This window comes from Stigmatopora argus, chromosome 21 (genome assembly GCF_051989625.1).
Source record: "Stigmatopora argus isolate UIUO_Sarg chromosome 21, RoL_Sarg_1.0, whole genome shotgun sequence".
NCBI classification, from domain to species: domain Eukaryota; kingdom Metazoa; phylum Chordata; class Actinopteri; order Syngnathiformes; family Syngnathidae; genus Stigmatopora; species Stigmatopora argus.
The window spans coordinates 6,202,450-6,214,332 of NC_135407.1; the positions used below are offsets into that span (position 1 = coordinate 6,202,450).

General features: G+C 40.9%; 1 protein-coding gene across 1 annotated transcript; it reads left to right on the top strand.

Moving 5' to 3' along the window:
• Nucleotides 1–8,987: 8,987 nt before the first annotated feature.
• Nucleotides 8,988–11,367, top strand: rpl14 (ribosomal protein L14). Its single transcript, XM_077589942.1, has 7 exons — nt 8,988–9,045; nt 9,234–9,298; nt 10,132–10,233; nt 10,305–10,399; nt 10,508–10,607; nt 10,823–10,876; nt 11,071–11,367. Exons 1-7 carry the CDS (start codon nt 8,988–8,990, stop codon nt 11,320–11,322), a joined length of 726 nt encoding a protein of 241 aa, XP_077446068.1. The 3' UTR covers nt 11,323–11,367.
• Nucleotides 11,368–11,883: the final 516 nt, after the last annotated feature.

Consider the following 11,883-nt stretch of genomic DNA (forward strand, 5'->3'; position numbering starts at 1 on the left):
AACCAATCACACTCACACTCATACCTAGGCTGCAATTTAGTGTCCAATCAACCTAACCATGGATGTATTTGGAATGTGGGAGGAAACCGGAGTACCCGGAGAAAACCCACGCAGGCCCGGGGAGAACATGCAAACACCGCACAGGTGGATTGACCTGGATTTGAACCCAGGTCCCCCACTGTGAGGCCGACGCGCCCCCAACAAAAGTGTTGATGATTCGATTGCTGCTAAAATGGATTGGACACCTAGCGCATCCAATATGTGACAAACACAATCTTCTACAACTGCTATTGACAGCAATGGACATCTAATCCATTCAAAGTGGAAGTTTATCGAGCCACTTAGTCCATGACACGATGTCCATCTACAATTTTACACTTTCTGCTTTAATAGTAACTCATCTACAGGATTGCACAAGAATTATTGTGTCAGTGTTTTCTGGCATTAGGATCTTCACGTGCCGTAATGGAGAAGGCCCCGTGTCGAGCCTTCGCTCTATGACATAATATTGCATTACACATCATACTAGAGGAAGTAGTCACTATGTTAGTTCACTGCGCTTGAGTGCGTATATCACGAAATTCCCCCGAAAACATTGCTACCCGCTAAGCGTTCCCGGCGCTCAGCCATCATGCGAATGCCAGTGATGCGCTCCCATATCTTTTGCAGGCCTTCAATTGTTTGGACATAACTATGATACATAATCCCCTCTCAGTCGCCGCACAAGAACCGAGCTCTGGGCCAATCACGAGTCTTCTTGAACCCTCCGCCCAACTCGCCGTGTGGGAACACGTGCTGGGCCGGCCCTCCGATAATGTTGTCTCGAGAGCGGTTACGGAGCTAATGATTTTCTAATGTCTACGATGGAATAGCAAATGATTTTGGCGCGAGCGCTCGGTACTACTATTTCAGAGAAAAACGAAATAAAACACCGAGAGCACTTTAAAGCACACTGCCTTCCAGGAAACCCTGCAAACTTTGATGTCAACAACCAGACTCAGTCAGATAACTGTGGCATCCCACTGCTCTGTTTGTTTGCATTCATAGGTCGTGTGTCATCAAGTTACGCAATAACCGAAACAGCTTGATCATTCCCACCAAAATGGGTCAGTCCACACACACACACACACACATGGACCCTTGTTGTGTTTTCAAAACAGAGGCAAAGCGTGACCGCATCCCCCCAAATTCCACAGACCCTCGGTGGGAAATAGATAAGCGGCCCAGATGTGTCGTGGCCTCAGTCAAGGCCGCGGGTGGTCTGGCGGGCAAATGACTTCATCTCAGCCTACGTTTTGGATGGCCAGTGCGATGAAAATGCCAAAAATGGTTGAGTTGGAAATTGGCTGAGTCGATTCATATGCAAGCGGATCATCTTGACACTTTGTGTGTGTGTGTGTGTGTTCAACTACGGCTTATATGCACACAAATGAGACCTGACAAAGACAAAACGCCATAACGCAAGATTGTAGAGTCATTTATTTCAAAATAGAGAAAAGATAAACATAATTTTTTGACGCCTGTGAATGAAATTTTGTCTAAAACGAGAAAAATTCACTTACTTGTGCCTGCCATTGTTCGCTCAGGGCGCCGCAATCTTACCTAGGGATGAAAAACGACTGCTACGGACACACTTCCTGGTTGCACTGCTCACATGACTTCCTTTTTGAATTTTTCTACGTGTAGGCAACACCCTTTAGGAATGCACAGTATCTCAGAAATAGCACGATTTTCCCTTCAAAGTTACACATTTGATTATTGACTATTAAAAAGCAATGAATATGGAGGTGAAAATTATGAGTGAGGGGGCGTCTTATACCAGAGAAATTGTAAAACTCAATGATTTTAAGGCAAATTTAAGGGTGCGGCTTATACGCGAAGTCGGCTAATATGCGAGAAAACACAGTAGTTGTCCAGATTTGCCCGATTTTAAATGGAATTGAATGGCTCTGGTAAAGGTAATTTTATAAATCAAACTAATTATTCTTATTAAATATTTTTTTAAATTCTTATTTTTCTTCTGGACATGGCAATGGCGCATGAGGAATGTATAGAATTAAATAAAACAACGTTTTCTGAATGAAGCATCACCTCATTTAACCTTAACTGCTACCCTGAAGTAGTCGTTGAAGTCATGTCGTTTTGATTTGGGCGAGTCAAATGAGGTCTTTATTTAACGAGCGTGAGGCAGCTTTTTCCAGATCAAACAGAGAAATTATTAATAAGGCGTAGTATATTTCACCACAGGCAGGCTCGGCCCTTGCCAGGTGGATATTTGGCTTGGCCGAGCGAATAGGATGGAACGCCACCCTTCCATCTGGCACGGATGCCCGGACTGACTTTGGAGGAAAGCATGAGCAATGTTCCACCCGCACCTGCAAGTCTTTTCTTTTATGAGTGTACATGAAATGGGAAAAGAAATGAGCAATAATCATTTGAGGAATTTAATTTGTTCTCAGCTTAATCACTCACTGTGCACATAAATAAATCCTCAGTGATCTGAAATCCGACTGAGTTTGCCAAGAGGCGGGTGCTGGGGGGGGGGATTACTTCTTTCAGGGTCGCTCTTATCGGCACGTATTCGCAGCTCAATTCGCCGTACGTCATTATTCGCTCCGCCAAAAACGAAGTGCGTTCATCCTTCCCGAATGTAGGCCGCAAAAACTCATTCGTCGGCGTTCGAGCGACGCCGGCAGGACCCCCACGTTTCTCAAATCTTCCTTTTGTCTATCTGAAAATTCCCCAAAAGTACCCGTCTCCAAAGTCAAGGTTTAGCGAGGGAGGAAACCGGTCGCTAACCTCCCATAATGCCCGTGGACCTCTTTGGATATCGGCTATCACCGAGCCTATTTATAGCGGCTCTCGGCGGATCCAAAGCACATTTGTTTAGGTCAAGGCTGAGCTCACCGTCCATTAAAACAATCTGGGGAATCTCGAATGACTTGCTGCGTGAGGAGGAGGAACTCGAGATAAAGCAAACAGATCTCTTGCGACCCTCCCGATGGAAACAAAATAACCAGCCTCGCCGACGGAGGAGGAGGATACTCATTTGAAGTTGATAAGTGTTGTGTGCATGCGGCAATTTGGAGCCTGGCCGTCGAGCGCCCGCCAAGCGGCAGCTCGGGTGATTAATGGAAATGTCAACTCTCATACCGAGTGGCCAAAAGCCCTTTTAGTTATTTCTCGTCCGACTTAATATACTTTGATCGTTCTGCTATTCGTGGTTAAAAAGACAGCCGACACCTTGACGGCGTTACGGCGATACGAATCCCACTTTCACGTGGACGCGGTGGGACTTTCCCTCGAAAGGGGCGTGGAAAGGTTAAAGTCAGTGGCAGGCCGTCAGGGCCTTCAAGGCCTTCTCTGCTGGCCTAAGAAATATCTGAATCATATATTATATTTTGTCCATCAATACTTATTATTCCAAATGGTCTGTTAGCTTCCTTTCATTGCTTTTCCCCCTGGTTGCACTGCTTCCAGATGTGTGTATTCATAACATTTTCGGGCAATGTTTGCCCGTACGCCATTGACGTTCATTGCTGTCTTTTCCCGGGAAAATCACACCCCGGCCCCGGTTGTAATGTCTGAAAAGCTCCAGTATTTGTATTTAATCATGAAATGCTGCTAGGAAGTGGATTTTACCCCATTTTTGTGCATTGATTTATTGATTATTTTTTTATGTGTCGCAGCTGTAGCTGCAGTAGAGGTTTTATAGCCATAAAATAGTTTTTGAGGGTTGGATTGATACGTTGAAGGCGCTACGAGAAAATGCACGGACCGCCACTGGTTAAAGTGGATTTAACCTGGGCAGCATGGGGTTTGTAAGACTCGCTTGATTGGTCCCGAAAGCCGCTGACGAGGTCTTGAACATTCCATTTCCAAAGTCCTGCCTCATTTTTCTGAGAACAGCGAGAACACAATCCAACAGGAAGTGTGTTTGTGTGTGTGTGTGTGTGTGTGTGTGTGTGTGTGTGTGTGTGTGTGTGTGTGTGTGTGTGTGTGTGTGTGTGACCAATATTTTTTGTTTTTAATCCTGTGTCTTAAACTTTAGTATCTCCAAGAGTGGCGTTGACCCAAGACGTGATGTATCTGGTCATTATTTGAAGATAAAGTCAGAGAAAGAACAACAATATATGAAAATCATCAAAATGAAAGATTATTATCAAGACGGACAGATCTCCAAAGTAGAATGAAATACTCGTAGTTGCCTTAAACGTCTCTTGTTTGGTAAACATCTTCTTCCCATGCTTGGATGAGTTTTCTCTGGGTACTTTGGATCCCTACAAGATTCCAAAAAATGGTCAATTGAAGTCCAATTTATCGGTAAATGCGAAGGTGTTCAAATCTGGTCTGGGATTAACGGGCGACCAGTTCTGGGTGTCACCCAGATCTCGCCCAAAGTCAGCTGGGACCTGAGGATCGCTGCAATGAGGAAAAGAAGGGCACAAAATGGACGGAAAGTGCAAAGTTTCATTCATCTACCCCAGCAAATCTCGTGCGTCTGGCTAAGCGAGACCGCATGCTAATGCACATCGAGCAATCAAATCAGTTGTTGTTAGATCACATGATCAACATGTGGCCACATGCCGTTGTGGCTTTTTTACTCGGGCCTCAAACTGGAGCCATTTGAAATGCTGCGTCACACTTTTACTTTGACATCTGTAGCAGTAAATAAAACAAATAAAAATGTTTAAAGAACACACAAGGAATTATTGCATCCATAATTTCCACTCTTCTGGGAAGACGCTTTACAAGGTTTTAACTGCAATCGTAGGACTTTTTGTTGTGTTTTTATTTTAGAGAGGATCCATTACGATGTTGGACAGGAGAGAGACTCGCTCTTTTGTGGTACATTTTTAAAAGTGTTTGATAGGAGGGATTTCGGGGGCCCGAGATTTTCCACACAAAGCTTTTCTCCCAAAATTGGAAGCGTGGAAATGGTCAAATAGTCTTGGCAAGATGCCCAATTATTTGGGCGCAACAGGGGTTGAAAGGTTAATACTTCTTTCCATAAAATGTACATTTTTATGACCATAGCAACAGTATTTTACAGAAGTTTGAAGCTCTTGGCTGGTGCTTTTATTTGATTTATTCATCCAGCTAAACCACTCCCTAAATGGACTTTGTCACTTAGCTTCCTGGTAAGCTTCTTTAGGACAAAATATTCACACAAGCACCACACATTCTATATAAGTCAGCTCCTGTGGCGTTTCTTTTTTTTTTTTGTCACGCAGCAAATAAAGCAAACATGCCAACTCAGCAGTAAAATCAAGTTTTAACTTGCATCAGCATCTGCATGCACTGCAAACTACAACTAAAAATGAAACGGACTATTAAAGTCATACTGTGGTGCCTCGGAGTATGAGTTCACTTTTTTCTATGACCGCTCCTCATAACTCAAAAATGCTTGTATGTCAAATCATCTTGTACCTTGCCCTCAGGGATATAAACAAAGATTTAGACTACCAAAATATCACTTGCCTTTTGGCAGAGGATAAATACTAATTGACAGTGTTGCAATATTGTCTGTCTAGTTTTGTGTTCATACACGTTGGTTTGTGGGCCGCTTTAACGTCAATTTGATTTCACGTGGGCCGGACCATTTTAGATATAATATTTAGATATTTGTTTTTATAAATGGATTAAAAGAACTGGATTAAAAGCCCTGAATATTCAGTTTTTATAGATCTGAAACAATGTTTATTTTAGCTTTTTGTATATATTTTTAGATTTTACTAAATGATTTTTGAACTAAAACCCCCAGAAAAAAATGATTAAAAAAATACAATTATTGATTTAAAAGGGGGAAAATCAGGAAATTTAATATACATCTATACTCTTCATTTTAGTTTGATCCTAAAACAGAAAGTCGGCACTCATGATTTACTTTCTCGGGCCGCACAAAATGATGCGGCGGGCCAGATTTGGCCCCCGAGGCCGCCACTTTGACACGTGGCTTAAAGCGTTATAACATAGCAAGTTTGAGGCTATTTGTTAGCCTTTCTGGTTGTATATTAAAGATTAAAAGTATTCTGAAGGTTAAATTCTATGGTTGTTTTCAATATTCTCTTTGAATTATGTTTAATTTGACTGTAAACTTCAATTTTGATAGGCAAGTTAGAGCTTGAAGCTTAATTAAGTCCAAACTGTGAGTTTTTTTGTCGTATGAACCTAATACTTTGTTGTTGTTAAGCACACACACACAAATTTAAGCCTGAAAAAGTTATAGTGCTTATGAAACCGAGTTGAACAAAACAGAAAAAGACTTTTATTGATGTAAATGAAGACTTTTTCAGGTGCTTGAGTGTCCAGGGACTATGAATTGAGAACATGTGTTGACCAGGGTTGGGTAAACAATGGCACTGATAACCCTGAGGCCAACTTGGCCAAGTTGATGGACTTATCTCCTCGTGATTGGCTTGCAGCCAATAAAAACAGGACATGAAATAATCTAAAAGCTTCTTTGTGATTTTTTTTCCCCTTTAGTCTGCTGGTAAGAAGTTGTGAAACCGGGATAGAGTGGTTCTCACTGTTCTGAAACAAGGACTGCAGTTTGCGTGGGTTTTCTCCGGGTTTTCCTCTCTTTGCATACCAAATATTTTGTGGTGTGTTCAGAACTAATCCAACTCAAACTATGAACCATCCCACCATGAAGCATGCAAACAATGACTCCTATTTCAAACAGTTTTTAATTCCCAAGATGACAAAACAACTCATTTATCCCCCTTTTTTTGGCTTAGATCTACACACTGTTTTATTTAAACTAACTGTTTATTTGTCGCCACACAAACAAACATATTTTGATGACATCACATTGACGTACATGTGTGGCTCTTGTCTGCGTTAACAATTTATGTCCTTACAAAATGAGAAACGTTCTAAAGTCCACGTACCAGCCAAACTCAGCCTCTAAATATAGTGTACAGTGTTATTATCACAGTAGAGGCCATGCTCTGTTATCTCTCACCCTTCACTTCTATTGTTTAACAATTTCAGGGGATGACAGCTACGCTAAGCCCAGGGCTGATTATATAAGACGTGTAACTGACCGTAGTTTTGCACTGATTTATAGGAGCAACACTTTATAAATTATAGTGGGGATGGTTTCACTTGCCAAGTGTGGAAGAAGTCTAAATAAAATGACATGTCGTACTTTTCTCTCGGAGACAAAGAACATCTTGAGTAGAAATGTCTGTACTGGTGTACTGATATCAGTTATAAATAAAGATTTTGTGTGTTACTTAAAACTATTTATTGAGGCCAGATTTTGTTTTATGCTATACCACAGGTGTCAAAGTGGCGGCCCGGGGGCCAAATCTGGCCCGCCGCATCATTTTGTGTGGCCCGGGAAAGTAAATCATGAGTGCCGACTTTCAGTTTTAGGATCAAAATAAAATGAAGAGTATAGATGTATATTATATTTACTGATTTCCCCCTTTAAAATCAATAATTGAAATTATTTTAATCAATTTTCTCTGTGTTTTTAGTTCAAAAATCATTTTGTAAAATCTAAAAATATATAAAAATATGTTCTATTTTCCACTTTAATATGAAACATAATGATTAAAAGAGATTTTCCCTTACTAAGAAAAAAAGCTCAAATAAACATTGTTTTAGATCTATAAAAAAATGAATATTCAGGGCTTTTGGTCCAGTTCATTTAATATAAAAAAATATCTAAAAATTATATCTAAAATGGTCCGGCCCACATCAAATCGAGTTGACGTTAATGCGGCCCGCGAAGAAACCCGAGTCTAACACCCTTGTGCTATACAATGAGAGAATTGTTTACATTCCACTAAACAATTCAGTAAATCGGTCACGTATATAATTCAGCTCTAAACATTCACAATAATTCAAATGTAAAATCAATAGTTTACATCACTTTTTTTGGACTTGTACTGTTCACATATACCCTTTTTTTACTATAGTACATTTAAAGGGACACTAAGGATGGATGCGCCCCCATCTGTTCCATGTACAGTGCAACCTTGCTTTAATGCATCATAGCTTGATTAAACAAGGCTTACACTACATCAGAGATGATTTGTCAAACAAGCATTACTCAGATTTTCCAGACATGAAACACCAGTGTCAGCTTCAGTTAAAATATTCCTCTCTAACTGCAACCATCTGTGTGTATGTGTGTGCGTTCACAATTGTAACTCATCATCCTTGCATGTTAGAGTGTTCTGAATCATGCCTGAATGTCTTTCCAAAGTAGGTTCCAGGTACGTTCATTGGATCTCGGCTTAAACAAAAATGAGTGATGTAGGTTATGCAACAATCACTTACAAAAAAAAAATCAATATAAACAATATCCACCTCCTGGACGTCACAAAGTGCCCGTGTCCTCATCATGGCAAGCTAAAAGGTCAGACAGGATTTCCCTGACCGCTAACACTTAGCTGCATAAATATCAAACTGGGAACAAACATGTTTTTTTGGGAAAGGCTCACAGGAAACGGGAGACAAAGCGCCTGTAACGAAGCTCAACTGCAATCACGTTTCCCATCGCTCATCAGGCGGCCCAGCTTTCTGAAATTCCCGCTTTCTTAAAGAATGTCATTTTGTTGGCCTCAACAGACCTTGGCAACGTAACAATAAACACACACGGCACAAGTAGCTAAACACAAATCAGCCACTTTATTAGGTATACGGGCACAATTTCAAGCAGAGGTGGGGAGGCCGCGGGAGCGGCATGACCGTGGGCCGGATGCATTTGATCCGGCCTACTGTGTGATTCCAAAGTAAATAGAACGCGAGGAACATAAAAAGGGGGCCAAAACATGTTTTCCGTGAATGCTCACAATCCACTGCAAGCCAACCTCCCAGTTTTAGGCCCTAATCTGTGGAGTTTGCATGTTCTCCCAACTTTTACATGGCTTTTCATTCAATTCATCGGTATGCCTCAAAATAGACAGACAGTCAATACAGTACACCCCAAAATGGCATATGTTCATATAAAAATATTTTTTATGGCTTCTATGCTCCACGTCACCATGGTGTTTCGCCAGTTCAAATTTGGACAACTGTTTTGCAAAGGTGCATGTTTGTTTTTTGTTTTTATATTGGATTTTGTAAAACTTATAAAGGATCTGAAGGATCTGTGGATACATTATAGTAGTATGTATATATCATTTTTCTAATTGAAGAAAGCAGTAAAAGTTGTAGAGTAAATGGACATTAAGAAATGCTGCCATCTAGTGTTCTATCTGAAATCGGTGTTATAGATGGAAGTGACGTTTCGGCATACCGGAAGTCTTGTCGTTCTTTTTGCTCCAAGGCTTCCATCATGGTAGGTCCGCTGTGGCCAAGTTAGCATTTTCATTTCGACGTAATTTCGTTTGTGTGCCGTCTAGCTACAACATGAACGGCTGTCTGAGACGCCGAATACGCACGTAATCATTTCTTCGAAGTATTTGACGTTAGCCTTCCCGTTTATTTGACGTTATTGTATATAAAATGTGGGCTCCCAATCGCAACGTGGTGACAACGATAGACGGGCCGTGAGCACATATGCTAAGCTAGCGGATTTCAGCCCATTACAGTTAACCATTATCACCTAAAATGTATTTGTGTAACACTTTTTTTGCAGTGAATTGGTCAATTGTGTGATGACTTTTGCACCGGGTGTTTAGACTTGGTTAATATGTTTTCGCTGTCTAATTCTAACCGCGAGATCCTTCACCTTGTAACTTATTTCCTGTGCATATATTGTCAAGTAATTTAATTGACTAAATATTATGCTCTCCAGTCGCTCCAAATGTTACTGCATTGTAATTAATAGTAGCACTAATCATTATGTGATGGTTGATGTATTATATATTGACTAGCTCAGTTTTCTCACTGTTATAGGCTAAACTTGTGAATTATTTGCGTAAACAATATTGACTGTTCCAGTTATGTCTTGGCGGCTAATTACAGCTTTAAAAAAAATAAGAGCGTTACAGCCTTCCACAAACAAATGCTATAGTACACTCGTACGGTGTTTGTAAGGTTTTTTGGGGGGTTTGTAAGGGGAATCAATAATCATTTATAAGGGCAGTTATCGGCAGAGGTTGACAGGTATGGAAATTTTGTCAATTGATTTGCTATTATAATGTTTCTGTTGTATTGTCTTCTCGGCAGGTCTACAAGCGCTTCGTCCAGATCGGCCGCGTCGCGTACGTCTCTTTTGGCCCTTATGCCGGCAAGCTGGTGGCCATCGTTGATGTCATTGACCAAAATAGGGTGAGTGTTTGCAGAGGTAAACATGGTGATTTCATTTTTTGGACAGAAGATAATTTTTGTCATATTTGTAGGCTCTTATTGATGGGCCATGCTCAGGCGTGAGGAGGCAAGCCATGCCCTTCAAATGCATGCAGCTCACAGATTACATCATCAAAGTGCCTCACAGGTGATAACCAATGTTTGTGTAGGAATATGTTTTTGTCTGAGCACGCAGGGTTGTAATCAGCAGCAAATATGTCTCCGTTAACTGTATCGTCTTTTTGCGTCTTCCTAGCGCTCGTCAGAAGTTTGTGAGGAGAGCATGGGAGAAGGCCAGTGTCAACGAGAAATGGGCACAGAGCAGCTGGGCAAAGAAGATCGCAGCCAGGGAAAAGGTATAATTTGGGTTTGTTGATTATTCCTTTGAATCTTGACAGTTACTTGAAGTGTCTTAAATGGCTTATTCATTTTGAAAAACATTGCAACAAAACTGGCATGATCTGTTTTAGTTTTTTTCTGTAAAAGTCTGGTAATTATGTAGGATGGTGTTTTTTGATATTGTTTTAAACATGGACTGCATATGACTAGTTGTTGTCTCTGCTTTTTTTAGAAGGCTAAAATGTCTGACTTTGACCGCTACAAGGTGATGAAAGCCAAGAGGATGGTAAGTGAAGAAAGCCGTTTGAAGGCTGTAGGATTATAGTGAATGTTGTAGTTGAAGAAATTGATTAATCAAATACTTTTGGAATCAAGGCACAAAAGGGGCTAAAACAAATTCCACTCAATTCAAATGTATTGAACTTCTGTGGGCAGCAAATAAATGACCTATTATTGTAATTTTCAACTTTTTCTTTCCAGAGGAACAAAATCATCGGTCGTGAGGTGAAAAAGCTTCAGAGGTTGGCTTTAAAGAAGCCCATGGAAGAGGCTCCCAAGGACCCGAAAGAGGCCGACAAGTCTCAGAAAGCAGCTAAGAAGCCCCAGGTGGAAGGCAAGAAGCCCCAGTCGGAGGGCAAGAAGCCCCAGTCGGAGGGCAAGAAGCCCCCGTCGGAGGGCAAGAAGCCCCCGAAAGAGGCCAAGAAGCCCCAGAAAGAAGCTGCGAAGAAGTGAAAAGATTTTTTTCTCCAAAAAAAATAAACATTCTGTTTGATTCTACACTTTTATCCTGATTCATTTTATGTCTTAAATTGAGTTTTTGATACAGATTAAAACAGGAAACTTATTATTTAGTCTTGTCCTGACTTGCTGTTATAGGAGTCATGCATTTTCAAGCATTGCACAACAAAATAGCCTAATACGTACGTACTACTATGCTTTTAGCCAGTTGAGGGCAGCATGCCCATTGTGGCTGTTTGTTCACATTCCCCCATTGCGATCGTCACACAACTAAGTCTATAAACAAAGGCTTTCAGGACAAATACTACTTTGATATAGATATTTGAAAGGAAATCTAAAAATAAAATATTTAACAGCTAGTGGTCATTGTGTTTTATTGACCGCTTGATTAAATTCCGCTTTCCCTGAAGTCCAAACTCGTGAACTCGCTTTAATCCGGGTGAGTGACAGCTTTTCGGCCAAACAGGTCTCACTTGAACTCGAACAAGTGCATCTCGCAGTTACATAACAAGCTTGTACAAAGTCCATGTGCTCGGCCAATTGGAACACCACTGC

What these genes read in the sequence shown, in the direction of transcription:
- rpl14 (XM_077589942.1), top strand. Translation starts at nt 8,988, where the DNA reads ATGCTCCACGTCACCATGGTGTTTCGCCAGTTCAAATTTGGACAACTG. An exon ending in GCTCCAAGGCTTCCATCATG is followed by an intron (nt 9,299 to 10,131) that starts GTAGGTCCGCTG and finishes TCTTCTCGGCAG; the next exon opens with GTCTACAAGCGCTTCGTCCA. An exon ending in AGATCGCAGCCAGGGAAAAG is followed by an intron (nt 10,608 to 10,822) that starts GTATAATTTGGG and finishes TGCTTTTTTTAG; the next exon opens with AAGGCTAAAATGTCTGACTT.